Below are 21,559 nucleotides of genomic sequence, written 5' to 3'. Positions count from 1 at the left end.
GTTGTCCACAGTGCTCTCTGCTGACACCTGATGCCCGTATTAGGAATTGTCCAGAGCAGGAGAAAATCCCCATAGCAAGCCTATGCTGCACTGGACAATTCCTGATACGACATCAGGTGTCAGCAGAGAGCACTGTGGACAAGACAAAAAAGAAATTCAAAAAGAAAAGAATTTCCGATGTAGCATACAGCTGCTAAAAAGTACTGGAAGGGAAAAGATTGCTTAACAGAAGTAATTTACAAATCTGTTTAACTTTCTGGCAATAGTTGATATAAAAACAATGTTTTCCACCCAAGTACCCCTTTAAATGCCTCATTCACTCTTAGGTGTGCACTAAGAAAGGAATAAGAGGGAGAAAAAAATATTTATTATCAACAGATATCACATCCCTGGAGAGGACAACTAGCAGATAGGCAGTGGTCTGACCCTTGGGACAGAATGGCGTGTGAGCGTCAGTTTCAAGTTGAAATAATTTTTATTGAAATTTTTCAAGAATATTACAATAGGTATAGTATGCAATACAAATATACCGTATATACTCGAGTATAAGCCGACCCAAATATAAGCCATCGGCTGTCCGGGCATGCTGGGAGTTGTAGTTTTGAAACATCTGGAGGTCCGCAGGTTGAAGACCACTGCAGCCTTCGTCATCATCCAGACACCCCCTTTAGTTTTCTACTCCCCTCCCCTCGGTGGGAAGGAAGGGTGAGCTGGTCCGGGCCATCTATGCTGCAGGGACCATCCGGTGGGGAGGGTTAGTCGTTCCGTGCTGTCATCATCCAGACCCCCCTTTAGTTTTCTACTCAGCCCGGAACGACTAACCCTCCCCACCGGACGGTCCCTGCAGCAGAGATGGCCCGGACCAGCTCACCCTTCCATCCCACCGAGGGGAGCTGAGTAGAAAGCTAAAGGGGGGTCTGGATGATGACGAAGGCTGCAGTGGTCTTCAACCTGCAGACCTCCAGATGTTTCAAAACTACAACTCCCAGCATGCCCGGACAGCCGATGGCTGTCCGGGCATGCTGGGAGTTGTAGTTTTGCAACATCTGGAGGTCTGCAGGTTGAAGACCACTGCAAAGGGATTGACAGGCGGAGAGTTCACTAGAGTATAAGCCGAGGGGGGGTGTCTTCAGCACGAAAAATAGTGCTGAAAAACTCGGCTTATACTCGAGTATATACGGTAAAATAGCCAAAAGAACAAAACAAATACAGTAGACTATGCTAGAGTAAAGATAAGACCATCAATTTTGGTCTGTAAAGCCACTCAGTTTGAATAATAGTAAAACAAAATAATTTCATGAGCGTCAGTTTCAGAAAAGCAAATTCAAAAATGGCTACCAACACTGCTGCACTTCCTGTTGTTACTTTTATTGAAATGGCCATCACAAAAAAACAGCACAAAATTAACCCTCGGCTACGCTCTTCATATATGAATACAGGATATGGTCATTTTTAAGAAAATTGAGTGGAATCTCTTTGCTCAAATGAGGATTTTTTTTCTTCCGCAGAAAGTTCTAACAATATTTGACATTTTCCTGACACACACTTCCAGATTGTGAGCGAAGTAAGAATAGAGATCCTAGTATACATTTCATTTCCTAGACTCCTTCCTTAAAGGATGCTACTTTTCACATGCATGAGAAGAGATTACTAAGAAATTGCTCAGAGGCAATCCACCAAGAAAATCTTCAGTTTAACAGTGCAAACATGAAACCAGCTGTTGATGCTAAAAACAGTTTGTGCATCCAAGGGCAAAATGCATATGTATCTCCAGGGTGCTAATTATATTAACCTATTCACTGCCAATAGAACAGAAGAAGAATTGTATCTACTCTGATGAATATTTGGAACAAAGGCAGGAAGAATGCATCACATCAGTGTCATGAAAAGCATCATATGCACCAAGATGTTGTCTGCCCACCATCAATTCAAGGGGATATTTACAGTCATATGAAAACTGTGAAAGTTAAAGGGGTTTTCCCTCCAATGCAGTGACGGCATACCTCTCGAATATGTTATGACAGTTGGAGGTCTGACCTCTTGTGTGCACATCAATTGTCACAATGAAGTGTGCACAGTTTTCTCCTGCACAACTGCACTACCACCACCCAGCTGTGCAGGGAACTGATGGCCCTGTTTATAGTGACAGTGCTGTGATACTTTCCTTTTCACAATCTGTCAAGTTCCTTTAGGTCACACCCCCATCAATAATAATGCAATGGTTTATTAACCCTCTCCAAAAAATGACAGAGAAATTGACTAATTATCGGCATATTCCCACCCGGATATTTATAGCTAGAGATTAGCGAATTTACAGTAAATAGGATTTGTCACGAACTTCTCGGCTCGGCGGTTGCTGACTTTTCCTGCATAAATGAGTTCAGCTTTCAGGTGCTCCCGTGGGCTGGAAAAGGTGGATACAGTCCTAGGAGACTCTTTCTTAGGACTGTATCCATCTTTTCCAGCCCACCGGAGCACCGGAAAGCTGAACTAATTCATGCAGGAAAAGTCAGCAACCGCCGAGCTGAGAAGTTCGTGAGGAATCGAATTTACTGTAAGTTCGTTCATCTCTATTTATAGCATATCCACAGTACATGGCATAAAATCTCTCATAAATGTGGATTTCTCCACACTTTTATTGAGATCGAGGGCTCCAGACCCTTCTGCCCTGTTGTGGCCATAGGAAGCAGTCAGGAATCCAAACAAACTGTGTTAGGGTGCATGAACAACGCAATTTGTGCATCTGGCCAGCTTTTTTCCCAGTGGGCTCATTTTCCAACCATACCCGCCTTTCGGCCCGGACTGTAAACCGCACCGGTTAACATAAGTTTTGTAGATAGAGTAGCATGGCAAAAACCAAGTTAATTTGTTTTATTAAAGCAGCGGTCCAGCAGGGCCTCCATTTTCGATAGCTATATCCACCACCAAAGCCGCATGTGGAATCCTAATCGTACCAACAGATCTTGACATAACTTTCTGACTTCTGCTTTCCTCCAGTAAAAGTAGTCTGAGACTGTGACTGGAGTGGTGGGCACAACTGATGATGTCATAAGTGAAAGGGCAGAGTTCTACACATCAGTACACATCAGACTTAGCCCAAGGGTAAGCAGGTGACATTGATGGCTGGTTCACAATTTATGGCTATAAGGGCCTAGAATTAGTCTACAGTATGGAGACTTTCTAGTACAGAGGTACAGAATTCTGCAACATATCAACCATTCTTTTTAGACACATTAGAAATGCTGCCTTTTATTTTCCCTATCATCTCAGTTCACACATACAGTTATGGCTGTAAATGTTGGCACCGCAGAAATTTTCAAGAAAATTAAGTATTTCTCACAGAAAAGGATTGCAGTAACACAGGTTTTGCTATATACATGTTTATTCCTATAACCATCAATAAGCTTCTTACACCTCTCAGCCAGGATGTTGGACCACTCTTCCTTTGCAAACTGCTTCAGGTCGCTCTTATTGGAAGGCGCCTTTTCCCAAAAGCAATTTTAAGATCTCTCCACAGGTGTTCAATAGGATTTAGATCTGGACTCATTGCTGCCACTTCAGAACTCTTCAGTGCTTTGTTGCCATCCATTTCTGGGTGCTTTTTGACATATGCTTGGGGTCATTGTCCTGCTGGAAGACCCAAGATCTCGGACGCAAACCCAGCTTCCTGACACTGGGCTGTACAGTGCGACCCAAAATCTGTTGGTAATCCTCAGATTTCATGATGCCTTGCACACATTCAAGGCACCCAGTGCCAGAGGCAGCAAAACAACCCCAAAACATATTTCACTGTAGGTACTGTGTTCTTTTCTTTGTAGGCCTCATTCTGTTTTCGGTAAACAGTAGAATGATGTGCTTTACCAAAAAGCTCTATCTTGGTCTCATCTGTCCACAAGACATTTTCCCAGAAGGATTTTGGCTTACTCAAGTTGATTTTGGCAAAATGTAGTCTTGCTTTTTTATGTCTCTGTGTCAGCAGTGGGGTCCTCCTGGGTCTCCTGCCATAGCGTTTCATTTCATTTAAATGTCGACGGACAATTCGCGCTGACACTGATGCTCCCTGAGCCTGCAGGATAGCTTGAATATCTTTGGAACTTGTTTGGGGCTGCTTATCCACCATCCGGACTATCCTGTGTTGACACCTTTCATAAATTTTTCTCTTCCATCCACGCCCAGGGAGATTAGCTACAGTGCCATGTGTTGCAAACTTCTTGATAATGTTGCGCACTTTGGAAAAAAGGCAAATCTAGATCTCTGGAGATGGACTTGTAAGCTTGAGAATGTTGATATTTTTCAACAATTTTGGTTCTCAAGTCCTCAGACAGTTCTCTTCTCTTTCTGTTGTCCATGCTTAGTGTGACACACACAATGCAAAGACTAAGTGAACTTCTCTCCTTTTTATCTGCTTTCAGGTGTGATTTTTATGTTGCCCACACCTGTTACTTGCCCCAGGTGAGTTCCCTTAAGGACTCAGGGTTTTTCCGTTTTTGCACTTTCGTTTTTTCCTCCTTACCTTCTAAAAATCATAACCCTTTCAATTTTCCACCTAAAAATCCATATTATGGCTTATTTTTTGCGTCACCAATTCTACTTTCCAGTGACAGTCATTTTACCCAAAAATTCACGGGGAAACGGAAAAAAAATAATAATTGTGCGACAAAATCGAAGAAAAAAATCGATTTTGTAACTTTTGGGGGCTTCCGTTTCTACGCAGTGCATATTTCGGTAAACATGACACCTTATCTTTATTCTGTAGGTCCAAACGGTTAAAATGATACCCTACTTATATAGGTTTGATTTTGTAGTACTTCTGGAAAAAATCATAACTACATGCAGGAAAATTTATAAGTTTAAAAATGTCATCTTCTGACCCCTATAACTTTTTAATTTTTCCACGTACAGGGCGGTATGAGGGCTCATTTTTTGCACCGTGATCTGAAGTTTTTTGTTTTGATTGGACTTTTTGATCACTTTTTAATGGTATAAAAAGTTACTAAAATACGCTTTTTTGGACTTTGGAATTTTTTTGCACGTACGCCATTGACTGTGCGGTTTAATTAATGATATATTTTTATAGTACGGACATTTACGCATGCGGCGATACCACATATGTTTATTTAATTTTTTATTTTTTTTATGGAAAAAGGGGGGTGATTCAAACTTTTATTAGGGAAGGGGTTAAATGACCTTTATTAACACTTTTTTTGATTTTTTATTTTGCAGTGTTATAGGTCCCATAGGGACCTATAACACTGCACACACTGATCTCCTATGCTGATCACTGGTGTGTATTAACACGCCTGTGATCAGTGTTATCGGCGCTTGACTGCTCCTGCCTGGATCTCAGGCACGGAGCAGTCATTCATCGATCGGACACAGAGGAGGCAGGTAAGGGCCCTCCCGGTGTCCTGTAAGCTGTTCGGGACGCCGCGATTTCACCGCGGCGGTCCCGAACAGCCCGACTGACTAGCCGGGATACTTTCACTTTAGAAGCGGCGGTCAGCTTTGGCTGCCGCTTCTAAAGGGTTAACACCGCACTTTGCCGCGGTCGGCGATGTGTGGTATTAGCCGCGGGTCCCGGCCGTTGATGAGCGTCGATCCTGCGTCGTTAAGGGGTTAAAGGAGCATCACATGCTTGAAACAATCTTATTTTACCACAATTTTGAAAGGGTGCCAATGTTGTCCAGCCCATTTTTGGAGTTTGGTGTGACATTATGTCCAATTTGCTTTTTTTCCCTTCCCTTTTTTTGGTTTAGTTCCAATTCACACAACGGGAATAAACATGTGTATAGCAAAACATGTGTTACTGCAATCCTTTTCTGTGAGAAATACTTCATTTTTGAGAAAAATTTCAGGGGTACCAACATTTACTGCCTGTATGGACTGTATTTTTTCATAGACCAAGACATTCTGCTACAGACCATTTAAAAGCTTAGACAGTCCTCTCTTACCTGCTACACAAACAAGAAATATGAGTTATTGACTCACCTCGGGAGTGTTCTTCTTGAATTCTCGACTTTGATCAATAAGTTTTTTTCTGGACTGTTCACTTTCATCTTGTCTGTTTGCCAATACTGTTGCTGTTGTATCGAGTTCCCTCTGTCAAAGAATAAAGACATTAGGATCAGTAAGCAGGTGAGACCCAAGAAAACAGACAAAAACAAACAAATGCACAGTGTAAAATAAAGGGAATGCAAAAAGAACAGCAGGAAAATGTTAACAAATAGATGCAACAAAATATAGAGGGAAAGAGACAGGGATTTCTTAACACAGTACTCGAAGAAGCATCATCAGTAGTATTAAAGGGGTAGTCCAAAGGATAGGGGATAAGGTGCCTGATCGCGGGAGTCCCGCAGCTGGGGACCCCCGTGATCTTGCACGCGGCACCTAGTTTGTAATCAGTCCCCGGAGCGTGTTCGCTCCGGGTCTGATTACTGTCGATCACGGGGCCGACGGCGTGTGACCTCACGCTCCGCCCCTCAATGCAAGTCTATGGGAGGGGCGTGACAGCTATCAAACCCCCTCCCGTAGGCTTGCATTGAGGGGCGGAGAGTGACATCACAAGGGGGCGGAGGCGTGATGTCACACGCCGTCAGCCCTGTGGTCGCCGGTAATCAGACCCGGAGCGAACACGCTCCGGGCACTGATTACAAACAGGGTGCCACGTGCAAGATCACGGGGGTCCCCAGCTTTGGATAGGGTATAAGATGTCTAAGCACCGGAGTACCCCTCTACTGCTGCAGTGCCAGTGCTCTAATAGTGGCCGGTAGTCACTGACACATGCAACCACGTGACCACTGCAGCCAATCACTGGTCTTGGTAGTGTCATACCATATGCACTAGAACCATTGCTAAGACCAGCCATTAAAAAGATGTTATGATTTCATGAATGTACAGCACGTAACATAGTCTATAACGTAAAAAAAAATAAAAAACGTAATAAAAGATGAGTCCATCAAGTATAACCCTATAAGCCTACTGTGTTTATCCAGTGGAAGGCAACCCCCCCCCCCCCCCCCCCCCTGCCAAATGAGGCTGATGACAAATGCCCCATAACAGAGGAAATATGTCTTCCCGACTCCAATATGGCAGCCAGAATAAATCCCTGGATCAACACTCTATGCCCACAAACACAGTATACAAAAGTTGTAGTAGTACGTTTTCCAGAAAAACACACTGTTACAAGAAAATTAGAAAATAAGATTGGTTGGACCACCAAAGTGGCAATAGTTTGTTTTTTATTTCCTGGTTATAGCTAAAAATATATATCTATATATATACCAAATCTAAACAAGGCCTAAAAGGGAATTCTAGCATACAAACGGTAAGCACTGCCTTTATTTCTCAGGAAGTACTTCAACCTAACCACAGGAACTGGGCAGAGTGGGTGACGACACTTGACACCTACGACATGTCAATCAGCAATGTCATAGTGTGAAGTCAGTGGAGGACCAAGCTGCCAGACTTCTGATAACTTGGCATTCGTGACACGTGGATGTTACTATAACTCCTATTTATTGTAATGAGGATTAAAATAACGATATGCAAAGGGACCACAACTCAGAAGTTTGCAAAACTGGGGTTTGCAGCCATTTTGCTATTTATATTATTGACTAATTTGTGTTATATTTGGGAGAAAGAAAAAAAATAATAATTATGTGCCCACCTGTAACCCTGGAAATGATTTGGTGGCATTTACTTATGTTGCCAACACGTTACAATATAAAAAAAAAAAAATAGGATGTGACTATAATTTTTAATTTTTTTTATTTTTTTATATTTAGAAAGAATTTTTCCCCACCAGACATTTTCTTTAAAGAATAAGTATCATGAAGAAAAACGTATCCCCTATCCTTCGGATAGGGGATACGTTTTTCTTCATGATACTTATCCTTTAACTACGCTTAAGTCACATGGTAAAAAATGTGCAAGGCTTCATATGGAACATGAAGTTTATTTATTTATTTTTTTTCAATCTGTCTAAAACACCAACACAGTCTCTCCACAATTACAGCTTCTAAGAACAGCTAGCGTGAATATTACAAGGTCAATGACTAGACTCATCCTTGAAAACAGAAGATTTATAGAAGAGGAGTTCCCCGGTGTGTCACTCCTCAGCCCAGATCAATCAAGGTTACTGTATAAAAGAAATCATAATGATTAGGGAAATAATTTACACCCACGAGACAAGACAAAGCGGCTACAACGCTTCCCGGAGAAATGATCACTCACATCAATGACCACTAACAAGTCAGGTCTTCTGTAGGAGATTAAAAATAAGCAAAAAAAAAAAAGTCCAAAGAAGAATTTGATAAGTCTGCAATGTTTCTCAGGAAGTTGATAAAAACTCAGTACTGTCTACAGCAGATCGGCTTTAAAGGGGTACTCCCCAGACATTTTATCCCCTATCAAAAGGGGGGCTGGGGCGTGATGTCACAGGGGCGGAGCCGTGACATCACGATGCTCCGTCCCCTGCATTGCCCTGTCACCAGGCACAGAGCCAGTTTGCCGCTGCAGAGATCGCGGGATTCCCCAGTGGCGGGACCCCCGCGATCAGACATCTTATCCCCTAACCTTTGGATGGGGGATAAGATGTCTGGGGTGGAATACCCCTTTAATTCGAAAGGATAGGGGATAAGATGTCAGATCGCAGGGGTCCCGCCACTGCGGACCATCGGGATCTCTGCTGCAGCACCCACCTGTTGCGGCTTCCGGCAGCGCTGGAGGCTCTCATCCTAACGCCTCAAGACCATGGTGACAGGAGACCGTGACGTCACGACTCCGCCCCCGTGTGACGTCACGCCCCACCCCCTCAATGCAAGTCTATGGGAGGAGGCGGCTGTCACGCCCCCTTCCATAGACTTGCTTTGAGGGGCGGAGCGTGATGGGACACGGGGGTGGAGTTGTGACGTCACGATCTCACCGCAACAGGTGAGTGCTGCAGCCGAGATCCCGGGGGCCCCCAGCGGTGGCACCCCCGAGATCTGACATGTTATCCCCTATCCTTTCGATAGGGGATAAGATGTCTAGGGGCGGAGTACCCCTTTAAAGACTTGCCCATGGTCTGACAAGGGTTCTCAGTATTTTGCCATCACAAAACTCACAAAAACAGACATACATAAAAAAAAAAAAAAAATCCAAATTTAAAATAATTAAATAAAAAATAAATAAATAAATTTAAAAAATGCACCGCTATGACCATCTTAATTTTGAACATTGGAAAACAGAGTAAAAAATTCCTAAACACAAACGTTTTAAGTTGCGCATGACATCTCAGAAATTTAAGGCTACGGTCACACAAGGCAAATTTTTTTGCATAACTTTCTATAACAGACCCCAATGCTGTGAATGGGGCTTGAATGGAAAAGATTTTTAGGTTGAACCACATTTCTGCATCAAATCTACTGCACACAACATATTGGTCCTCATTTACTATTGCAAACCCGACATGTTTTGTCGGGTTGAGCGCCAGATTCTGTCACATTGCGCCAGAAATTCTGTCTGCGCCAGAATCTGCGCCACAAATTCTGTCTGCGAAAGAATGTGCGCCAGGATTTGCGCCAGAATTGAAAAAACCCGACTAACTCTCCATTTTGCTGTGAAAAGGCGAAAAGGGGGCGTGGTCGCCAGGGAAAGGGGGCGTGTTCCCGGCATTTTCACAAAAAAACTACATATTTACTAAGGTTTCCACATAAAATGTGGTGAATTTGAGCTGAGGAAAACCCTACAGATCAGAGCATGTGTAAAAAAAAAAGCAAAGTGTAGGGAAAGTAGAAAATGTAGGGAAACCTTAGTAAATACAGTGGAAAATAAATTGTAGGGAATTAAAACCCACAAAGAAACCTACACAACACTCTTAGTAAATGAGGGCCATTATGTTTTAACCATGATATTTTTACACTATGCAGATGGCCAAAGAAAAGCAATCAATGTTGATCTATGGGGGTCCACTTGATCGGCAGATTAATGCAGTACCAGGTGAATCTGCACATAAAGACAAACCTCTCAGTCTGGAGAAATAATGAAGATATGGCCCCACTGTAGTTTTCACAGCTGCTAGATGGCAAGCGCACAACAGTCTACATTTCAAATGGGCCTGTCAGTAGGACATCTGGGGTAAAGAAGCCCATGGCTAGATAGGGCTAGCATTCAGGATTCCAAGCATAACATTGCCATAACATAATATTACTTTGCACCTGTGAGATATGACCTTTTGTTGATATGCAAATGAGGCTTAAGTGCCCAGGGGGCATGCCCTAGTGCAGGAAGAGTCCGGTAAGTCCAGCCTATGTCATCTTTATCACCACCTTTTGGTCTGCTTGCATCTGTCCCCCTATTTCACTAAAAGCCCAGGTAAGTCTAGCCCATGTCTATCTATTGGCTCTGTTTGCATTAACAAAAAGGCTTATATCTCATTAAAAGAGGATTATGCAGATAAAAAGATATCTTTTTATCTGTTTGGGAAGAGCAAGAACTCTAAGAAACAAAAAACAGGGTTAATTTCATATTACAGACATACATAAGGATTTTCCCATTGATCTAGGTCATATTTTGGTGGGACTCTACATAACAAGGTCTTCCTGTATGTGAAATCCACTAGGGGCAGAGCTCAGAATCAGCAATGATCAATAAGTACGTGGTAAACCTCCACAGAGAACAATGCTGGAGACTGGCATGTTGATACAATAGATGACAATAAAACATCTGATTATTGAAATAATGGATAAGACAGGAAAATAAATAATCATTAGAAAAGCCCCACCCGGTAAGGAACGAGACAATGGCTGCCTTAAGTCAATAAGAAGGAGCACTCTGCCGTGTCACGGTTATTGTGTTCAGGCAAAGGCTTTTCTCTTAGAACTGTGATATGTTTTCTTTTATTACACTTCTCGGTTCCTTCATCTCCTGTGTTGTGGGAGGATCAGAAGACACAGACCTGAAGGCGAACTATTGACAACAGTTGACTATTAGCTTCCTCTCTAAACGGACATCCTGTTAGGCTCCTATTACTGCCAACTCGGCAGAGCTCACCAACATTTCTACTCCACACTACAGATCACTCGATAACTGGGAGACGTATGATAGCAGGTAGAAGTGTAAACAGGCAGGTAAAAGGTGTTCTGGAGAGATACCTGGGATTTGTAAAACGGTGTTTTTTCAATGAATCTCTGTTCATGAGGTGCTCGATTAACACACTCATTATTATGGCTTACATGGAAGAGTTGCTGCAGAAATTTCTGTGAATAAAAACAATTCTTCCCATCTGAATCATGAATGCAGAAACCCATGCACCTTCGGTACGAACAGTCTTCATTCAGAAGACTGAAATATACTTCACCTGCAAAAAGCTTTGCAACAAATAATTCGGGTGTGATCACGTGTATAGGTTTCTGAATACTCTTTTGAAGCCAAAGCCAGGAATGGATTTGAATAGAGGAGTCTCTTCTTTCTTTCCTTTATACATCTCTTCCATTTCTGGCTTTGGCTTCAAAAACTGCATTAAAAATCTCCAAATATAGCAACGCACCCTGCCTACTGTAGCACTGTAGTTCGCTTCACTGAAAGACCCTTGGTTCAAACTTCGTGTTTGGCCAATATTTTAGCCAAAACTTCTATGGCATTCGGCACTCCCATTCACACTTCCAGAAATTCAGAAGTGTGAGTGCAGAATCCCACAGAAGTCTATAGGCTTTAATTTGAGGAGGAATACCGCAAGCGGAAATTCTGCTGTGTGAATAGACCCCAAGGGTAGAGTCACTCATGTCGTATTTTGCTGCTGCGTATTTTCCTACCCATTGAAGTCAACGGGTAGCAAAATATGCAGCAAATACACAGCAAAATATGACATGTGTGACCCTAACATAAAAGGTGAAAATCTTTTCATCATAGTTTTTCTCTGTGTCCGTTCCATTCCAGGTTTTGGCTAAAAATACTGACCAAAACTACTAGCCAGTCTAAGCGCTAAAAATCTCAATATTATAAAAATCAAATGATGAATATTTTCTGTTACGCTGAAAGCTACAGAAGGTTCAAAACACAAGAGTGAAAAACTTTTCCTCTTTTTTAGGATCCACTAGGGCCCTGTTCACGCTATGGAGAATCCGGGTAGAAAATCCAGAAGAATATCCCATGGGGATATCACATTGCAGCAGCCTGCTAGGTTCACATGTCAGATGTTCCTCTACGAAGGAATTGGATTCTAATGGAAGATTTAATATGTTCAATCATCTGGCAGGGGCCACCGGAAAAGTCCTGTTTGTCAACGGAACGGCACTTAAGTCCATGGTCCATGGTAAATTGCCACGGAGATCAGCACAGATTTTGGATAATTTACCATGGAGATTGCGGATCCACATGGAATCACAGTTCCAAAGTGTAAAAGAGCATCAAAACTTACATTAAAAAATTCCACTGTAAAATTACGAGTGATCATGGCCTAATTGGTATTCATTAAAACAATAGTATTTTATGAATAGTCTTTTGTGAATAAGCTCACATTTGTCACGAAAATGCTTAGTTTCTATATAATAAAAAAAACAACATCTACCAGTTGCCTATTGGAAGCCTGGAGACACCATGTCATCAGATCAGCACCACTATCCCGATGCTTACACACAACAAAAGGACAGAACAAGACACACCAGACCGATGTTATTTCTGTATTCTATCCAGATTTCACCTATATCGACTTCATCATTAACAGTGTAAATCCCTTCTCACACTGGCGTACTGCACTTTGTCCCTTTAAAAACCTCCATAATGGCTTGTTACAAATTAATAGCGGTGTAACTCATTAAATGTAAGTGCAGCATTTCATATACAGGAGGACATGTTTCATATACTGTCAAAATGTTTGATATCCACAGGAATTTTCATTTTATAGGCTATAAACATTAAATCTAGACTGTCATAAAAAGCTATTCAATACTACATAAATCACTATCAGAGCACTGAAGGCAAATCTAGGTTTAAAGAGCCTGATCGTATTTTATAGTAGAAGATATCCATGACCAGAGTAGCAGGAGGGGCCTTTTTTACTATGGTACTGTTGCTAATGGGTTATTGTGAACAAAGTCTGAAGTCATTTCTAGGAACATTTCATAAAAGGTGATGAAAGGAATCAGTAAGCACACAGCGGACAATAGACTTCTAAAGTACCGAACGGGATCACTGCAAAAACACTAAATCTACAACATTTGTAAATATGTAATGGTATAATATATATATATTTTTTTTAAAGAAGACCTGTGTCCAACCAAATTTTTATTTTACTGTCATTCAATAGCTTAGGGTACCCTGATCACACACCTTTTTACAGCTACTAGTTTTGGGTGGTCCTTATAATATATATTATATACACATACATACACACACACACACACACACACACACACACACCAAGGGTTTTTTCCTCCTCGCCCTATTGAAGCCATAACTAACTACTATAGTGATACTTTTAAATTTTTCCATAACATATGCTCCAAATCAAAAATATATATATATTGGTGAAGTGAAACTGAAATTGTAAAAGATAATTTAGCAAATTTGGCAGTTTTCTTTTCTACACCATTTACCTTGTGGTTGAGCTAACATGTTATTTTGATACATTAGGCCGGCCCGATTACAGGGGGAAGGGGGGTTCGATCCACCCCACTAGTCCACCAGGGAGCATTCGCATGTCCCTTTAGACGCCGCCGGTGTCAGCTTTGACAGCGGCGATCTAAAGGGTTAATAGATTGCCGCCTGCTGGCTATTAGCGATGGCCCTCAGCTACTGAAAACAGCCGGGGGCTGCAGAGTACGGAGAGGGCTCAAGTCCGGAGCCCGCTCCATACACGCCACTGAGTTCCGCCATGCTTGACGGGGGCTTTCAGGTGTGAAGCAGGGCTAAGGGCCCGAGAAATTCACCTGCACGGCGCCAGGAACTGCATGTCCCGGGAGTCGGGCAATAGGAATTCCACATCCCTGCATATATATATATATATAGAGATATATATATATATATATATATATATATATATATATACACACACACACATACACACACACACATACATACACACAGTTTGAGATTAGTCAAATAGTGGCAAAATAGCAGAGACAGGGACATTAAAGTAATGTTTAAACAGGGCTTGTCCGGTCTTTATTTTTTATTAACAAGATATAGATTAGCTTTAACTTCATGCACAAACAAATACAAATAAATCCTGCTTGTCCAGGGCTACCTGCATAAATTCTTCATTCTCTATACAGGTGGCTTACGAACAGGTAGTACACCTTAGGGCTCCAACTCTCATCAGAGGAACCTCTCAGCCTCACTTGCAGACTGACTTTCACTTATTTTAAAGGGGTACTCCCGCCCCTAGACATCTTATCCCCTATCCAAAGGATAGGTTATAAGATGTCAGATCGTTGCGGTCCCGCTGCTGGGGAGCCCCGGGATCCCCGCTGCGGCACCCCACTATCATTACAGCACAGAGCAAGTTCGCTCTGTGCGTAATGACGGGCGATACAGGGGACGGAGCCGCGTGATGTCGTGGCTCCGCCCCTCGTTACATCACGGCCCGCCCCCTTAATGCAAGTCTATGGCAGGGGCGGAGGCCGTGGCGATGCTCCGGTCCCTATATTGCGCGTCATTACGTGCAGAGCGAACTCGCTCTGTGCTGTAATGATAGCAAGGTGCCGCAGCGGGGATCCCAGGGCTCCCCAGCAGCGGCACCGCGGCGATCTAACATCTTATCCCCTATCCTTTGGATAGGGGATAAGATATCTAGGGGCGGAGTACCCCTTTAAGGCCCAATGACGAGTTGTCTTTAGCTCCTGTGTTGATCTGGTATAGTCTGAAAACCTGGAGTAGACCAGGCAGGGGATGAAATGCCCCACTAAGAAACGTGCCTTCCTGCCTTTCATTCCATTAAAAAACTAAGCCTGATAACAGGGACTTAACAACATCTCTAGCAAGCTAAGGGCTGGTTCACACTGCCGTTGTGCTCTAATAAAGGGCCAGTCAGTCAGATGTAGGGGAGTTGAACAGAGAAAAAAAAATTTGTGCATGTCCTATTTTTCCCCACCACTCAACTATAAAACACTGGATCCCCGTCAGACCCCATTCATGTCATTGGGATTTTTAAAAATAAAAAACAACAGACAGACACAGAATGAGTCAGAGCACAATGGCAGAGTGAACTCTGTGGTATCGACATACTACAGGTACCTTAAAGGAGTAGTCCAGTGGTGACTCAGTGGTTTACAACTTTTCCCCTATCTTAAGGGGCCCCCCGCGATCTCCTGTACGGAGCCCTGACAGCCCGCGGGAAGGGGGCGTGTCGACCTCCGCACGAAGTGGCGGCCGACACGCCCCCTCAATACAACTCTATGGCAGAGCCGAAGCGCTGCCTTCGGCAATCTCCGGCTCTGCCATTGAGATGTATTGAGGGGGCGTGTCGGCCGCCGCCTCGTGCGGGGGTCGACACCCGCTATCTCGGCGGAGAGCCGGGGCCCCGTATAGAGAGATCGCGGGGGCCCCAGCGGTCGGACCCCCCGCGATCTCAAACTTATCCCCTATCCTTAGGATAGGGGATAAGTTTTTCACCACTGGACTACCCCTTTAAAGAAATATATAGATCACTGATTATTATTCCAGTCACAGTTTATCTTGCTGTCTTTTTTTCTCTATAATATAATAATATTTTTGACTGCTTTTTGCTTACAAAATTGTGTGGCCATTAGCAATGTGGTCAAAAGACATGCCCCCTACACATGGGCATGGTTTTGGCCAAAAGAAGCTCTGTATGGCTCAAACTTGTTAGTTACAGTGTCTGGTTTTCTATATAATGTATGCATGATATAATGAATATGATAAAGAATATCTTGGCACTGCAAGCAACAGAAGATAAAGATAAATAAAATTTGCAGCCCAAGAAACCAGTATACAGCTAGGGCTACATGGAGAATTTTCTAGTGCGGCAGTGCTGAAGTTTGCATACAACTTAATGTATTCTTCTGGACTACTTCTGCAGCTCAATAGTTAAAATCAATCTGTAGCGCTACAAGACGTCTCCTGTTAACCCAGGTCTAAAATGACTGCAGAACAAGACTCCAGAATGATGCATTTTTACTGTTTCATATTAAAGCTGGCTTAACATTAGGAGGAGACAAATTGTATCAGAATCTATTGCAGCAAATCTGTGAGCGCTAATAACAATTACCGAGAGGTTCATTAAAGGATTAGCAGCGCACCAATCATCTGGGCTGTGTATGATGGTGGAGAGATAGTACACCACATAAACAAATAGGATGGGCATCCCCCAAGGGCAGCATCAAAACAACAACACAAAAAAGTAAAATACGTGTACAAGCATCGTGGTAAGTAAATACTGTAAATATTGTCTGGATTGTGTGCCATAAAATCATCTCTGGTTGGCCATGTGTAAACAGAATACCTGCACCCTACAAGCCTGCAAGTGAAGGGCTTTACAAACAATTCAGAGATGGTGCGGCCCTGTGTGGCTGTGTGAAAGGCCCATGAAATGAGCGCCCATCTCCTACATTAGTGATCGCATCAGGCATTGGCTACGTGTGTAAAACAACCCTAAGAAACTGGCAGACACCTCTGGCTGTGGCTTATCTCCATAGAGATCACGAGGAACAGACATAATGAAATCAAAATGACCAGTTCTTGCGTCCCTTGACATCGGCTATATGTGATTCGATGGGCATTAAAATTTAGTTTGTATGGCTTTAGACTGAAACCATCTCTCCTCGAAAATAACTATATATTATAATATATATATATATATATATATATATATATAAATATATACACACACACTGAGGAACCAATGAATAATTGCTTTTTCCCTCTGGATGCAACCATATAAATTAGAGACAGCACACTCAGAAACAGTAGAAGACCAATGCTTCTCAATGGGAGCCCTATTACGGCCATACGACAACTATCTGTATATGAATATGTGAAACTCTAGGGGCTGTATTATACGGCCCAAGCCGCCCTGTCAATGAGCGTTGATATCATAGATCAACACTCATTTACAGAACCTATCAGAAGGCTTGAGTGCCGTGCTGGGAGGGCCAAACAATCACTGGTTCATTCCTAAGGCCCTATTCCACATCCCCCCCATCAGCCGGTGGCTACCTGTCCCCTATTACACGGGGAGAAGCATGGCAGACTGTTTAGTGGGACAAAAAAAATCTGATCAGCAGATTGCTTGCTCATTCAACAGCTTCCCTTATTACAAAGTGCAATATGGACCTATCCAGCCGGCAATCACCCTGTTTACATGTATGTGTACACTAAGTTATTTGGTAAAATCCACGTTTGAGCGTCTTCCATTTCATATTCAGTGCAGATTCCATTGATTTCAAAGGGATTTTCGTAACTATCGAATTAATGCTTTGTAAAAATAAATAAAAGATTTATACAAGAAAAAAAAATATTTAAAGGGGTTAGCCAACATAAGGTGATTTTAGTACATACCTGGCAGACAGTAATGGACATGCTTAAGAAGGATCTGCGCTTGTCTTGGGGCTAAATGGCTATGTCATGAGATTACCATAACACTGTGGCTAGCTTTTTCTGAACTGGTAATTCCTGTTTGAGTTTTCTTTTTTGCCTACAAATCCCATAATTCCATTTTCCTCCATCCCACACATTGAAACATAAATGTGCTGCATCCATTCAAAAGACATGTGGTTTTCAATCAGGGTGCCCACAGCTGTTGCATTAGTTGCAGATTGATTTCTCTCCCACAAAGCGATCCCTCCACCCATTGAAGCAGACAGGCTCCCTGTCATCAGCTGACTAGTGAGGTCAGATCTCGGCCGCCTTGCAACTTGGGAAAAATCTGAAACAGCAGTCATTTTGTATGCTGTTAAAAATAAATATTGGGTAAAATGACGGAAGAATTGTGAAAAAACCGTCACACACAGGTACAGACACTATATTATGAACTACACTAACTTTACAGCCCCTGTAGCATAGTCAAATAAAAAAAATACCCTTTTAATGCAATAGGACTTTATACTTTATTTCTAAATCTGTTCACTAAATAAGCGCCAATATTACTTCATTTCGGCAAAGAAATTTTCCTACAAATTTTCCTCTGTGTGCACTAGGGCCTAATAATGCCTATTTTCTGTTCCATGTTATCATAGTTAGTGATGTGCAATTACTACAACTTGTAAGTCCTGTAGTTCGATTTCTCTTGAATGTTATTTATAACCTTTTTTTTTTTTCTACGTGTGCTGTAGTAAATCTGCCATGCTTGTTTAAAGGCGTCTCACTTAAAACAACAAAGCTTGACAGAAATTAAAAAATGCAGGCAAGGATTTTCTTTTGACGCTGGAAAGGCTCCAGTTAAAACTGGTTTGTACATGGGAACATGGTGTCAGACTCCGGCAGAATCAGTTCGTCTGACTTGTGGTTTTTGACAACATTCATCTTCTCTTGGCCTGATACAGAGCAATTAGTGCCTGTCACTTGGATCGGCTGTTATTACCGTCATTGTTTAATTATAGTAAGCAGAAGAGAAAGTCAGCCAGCGCGCCTGTAACTTTAAATCTCCATTTCCTTACACCGCAAAACAGAACATTTTATATTTGCATCTTAAAACATGGGGCCGAGTCAGTAGGGATGATTATGATCACTTTGCACAGTTGTTGGCAACATTGGTTATTAGGCTTCTTTCACACTGCTGTTGCGACACGGCAGTGCAATGCACGTTAGGGAACCAGGGGAGAATAGAGGAAGAAAAAATACTGCAAGCGCCATCTTTTTCTCCCGCTACTCTCATTAAAAAACAACGACGCGGGACTCCTGCGCCCTGGGCCCGCACCGAAAACCGGCCGCCGCTGGCCTGACTCACCTGTACCGCTTGGCAGAGGGGGGGTCCTGGATAGGAGGAGAGCGCTCTCGGCTTCCGACAGCGCTTTGTGCGCCTGCAGCGCCCAGCGGCATCTTGCGGCATGCGCGCACCTCAGCGCTGCGGCCGCCATCTTCGCAGGGGAGACAGCACAGCTGAAGATATAACTACAGCACTGGCAGCTTAGCACAAGCTGCAGACTCCGCTCCCGACCCAGGGAGACACCGCAAATGGGACACATGGTGAGTCCCTCAGCCTCCTTCTGGGAAGCACTACTAGGTGACCCCAGTCCTACATAAGGGGTCACAGCCATCTTCCCGTTCCCGCTGTGGGGGTTCTCTCTGGATGCAGATACATCAAGCTTCCCCCATACTCCTGAGCCGGAACAGCTATAGTTGCACATATAGGAACATCGCCATCATTACCTCCTCTCTAGCGACGTAAGGGTCACAGCATCATTATAGCCCAGTATTGCAAGACTGCACCAGCCCTTCCTGGCTACCCTGCAGTTTTACAGGCAGGAACTATCACTCTGGCCTCATCTCATGGACCGCTACCTTAACAAAGGGTCCCTTCGGACAGGCTCCCAGGCACTGACACTGGCACCCCCCGCATCAGTTCAGTTCAAGACCCCAGTTCTGCAAAAACCACTCATGTACCAACTCAAATAACGGCTGTGGATGTGACTGGCAGCCAGCTGCTATTCACTCCTGAAGAAGGTGCCCCGCTGCCACCTGAGCCCCCCCCAGTTGCCTAGCATGGCGAGCGCTCCGGAGGTTGCCTTCTCTTCAATGGATCTCCAGACGCTGGAAGCAGCTCTGGTCAAGTTAATCACCCCTACTATACAGCAGACCCTTGAAAACACCATGCGCTCTACGATAAGACAGATTGAAGCGACCAATCAGGTCGTCTAGATGAGGCAGAGCAGCGCATTATCCCTTTGGAGGATGAAAATAGTGGCCTTGCTACCAGATGTGGTCAAACTGAAACTGATCTCTGCTATGTCAGCCAGAAGCTGTCTGAAAGAGTTGAGGAAGTAATTATATATTTCTATTATAGTTTCCATGGTATCAGAGGAGGGAGAGGCTTATGATAATAATAATTATAATAAAGGGGGTGTAGCAGTTTGAAGGGACAAGCTGTTCGGTTATAGTGGTCTATCATCACTTCTAGACTTTATTGAAGTTCTACGCACCGGAGTGCTCTCTCCGGCAGCAAAACTAGCTTACATTAAAGCCAGACAAGGTCCCCATAGATCCTGGCTCTTACTGCCCCATCTCTCTGATCAATCAGGACGTGAAACTTCTTTCTAAAATCTTGGCAGATGATTTATCAAGGTTTTTACCCTCCCTTGTGGGGGATCACCAGGTGGGGTTTGTGAAAACTAGCTCAGCGGTCACCAACATTCAGAAGGTTCTAGTGGTTATGGATAGTACTCGGAGCCAGTCCCAGGCTGGCTCTCACCCAGCTCTGCTTACACTGGATGCTGAAAAAGCTTTTGGACAACATTCGCTGGGACTGGGTGGGATTGGTTCTGACTAAATTTGGGCTTACAGGCAGGTTTGGCTCATTTAGAGCAGGACTCTATGACGGACTCACGACTAGGGTGCATACCCCAGGTATCTTGTCTGCGCCTCTCTCGTTAGCGAAAGGCAATTGCCAGGGGTGCCCCTTATCACCCTTATTGTTCGATCTAGCGATTGAACCCCTGGCTCGCTTCCCGATTTCCACTGATATTTATCGGGGCATACAGGTGGGCACCCAGGAGATCAAATGGTCTATGTTTGTAGACAATGTTTTGCTTTATCTCAGGAATCCAGGTAAGGCTGTCCCCCAAATCCTTGACTTTCTATCCTATGCTGGAAGCTTTACAGGCTACAAGGTGAATGCTGCCAAAAGTATGCTATTGCCCCTGGGTGCTGCCTCTCCTGGATGGCTTCCTGATGAGTCTGCGCTGGGGTGGCCCCTTGCTTTATTAGGCTGGGTTCACACTACGTTTTGTCCCATACGGGAGCGCATACGGCAGGGGGGAGCTAAAAGCTCGCGCTCCCGTATGTGACTGTATGCGCTCCCGTATGTCATTCATTTCAATGAGCCGACCGGAGTGAAACGTTCGGTCGGCTCATTTTTGCGCCGTATGCGCTTTTACAACCGGACCTAAAACTGTGGTCAACCACGGTTTTAGGTCCGGTTGTAAAAGCGCATACGGCGCAAAAATGAGCCGATCGGACCGAACGTTTCACTCCGGTCGGCTCATTGAAATGAATGACATACGGGAGCGCATACGGTCACATACGGGAGCGCGAGCTTTTAGCTCCCCCCTGCCGTATGCGCTCCCGTATGGGACAAAACGTAGTGAACCCACCCTTACTTATTTGGGCATTCACATTGGGAAGACGCCTGACACGCTATATTCCCTCAACTATGTCCCGTTGTTCCAACATACACTGGCCAAACTGGGGCGCTGGGAGACCTTACAGGTGTCCTTCTTAGGTAGATGCCATCTAGTCAAAATGATAAGCTTCCCTCGTCTTTTATATCCTCTGCACACACTCCAACTCCTGCTAAAGCATACTGATGTTAACTGTCTCAATTCTGCCTTTCAGCGCTTTCTGCGGCAGGGTAAGCACCCGCATATTGCCCTTCAAAAACGTATGCTTTGTAGGGCAGAGGGGGAGT

General features: G+C 43.7%; 1 protein-coding gene across 3 annotated transcripts in view; it reads right to left on the bottom strand.

Moving 5' to 3' along the window:
* Nucleotides 1-21,559, bottom strand: part of CUX1 (cut like homeobox 1) — a 421,420-nt gene that overhangs the window by 351,096 nt on the left and 48,765 nt on the right. For all 3 annotated transcript variants that reach the window (XM_056558499.1, XM_056558500.1, XM_056558501.1), the window contains exon 2: nucleotides 5,989-6,099. In XM_056558499.1, the coding sequence (XP_056414474.1) occupies nucleotides 5,989-6,099 (111 nt within the window). The remainder of the gene's footprint in view (nucleotides 1-5,988; nucleotides 6,100-21,559) is intronic.

This window comes from Hyla sarda, chromosome 2 (assembly GCF_029499605.1).
Source record: "Hyla sarda isolate aHylSar1 chromosome 2, aHylSar1.hap1, whole genome shotgun sequence".
NCBI classification, from domain to species: Eukaryota; Metazoa; Chordata; class Amphibia; order Anura; family Hylidae; genus Hyla; species Hyla sarda.
Note: the sequence above shows the minus strand (reverse complement) of the source record. Positions and strands in the feature narration are given on the sequence as shown.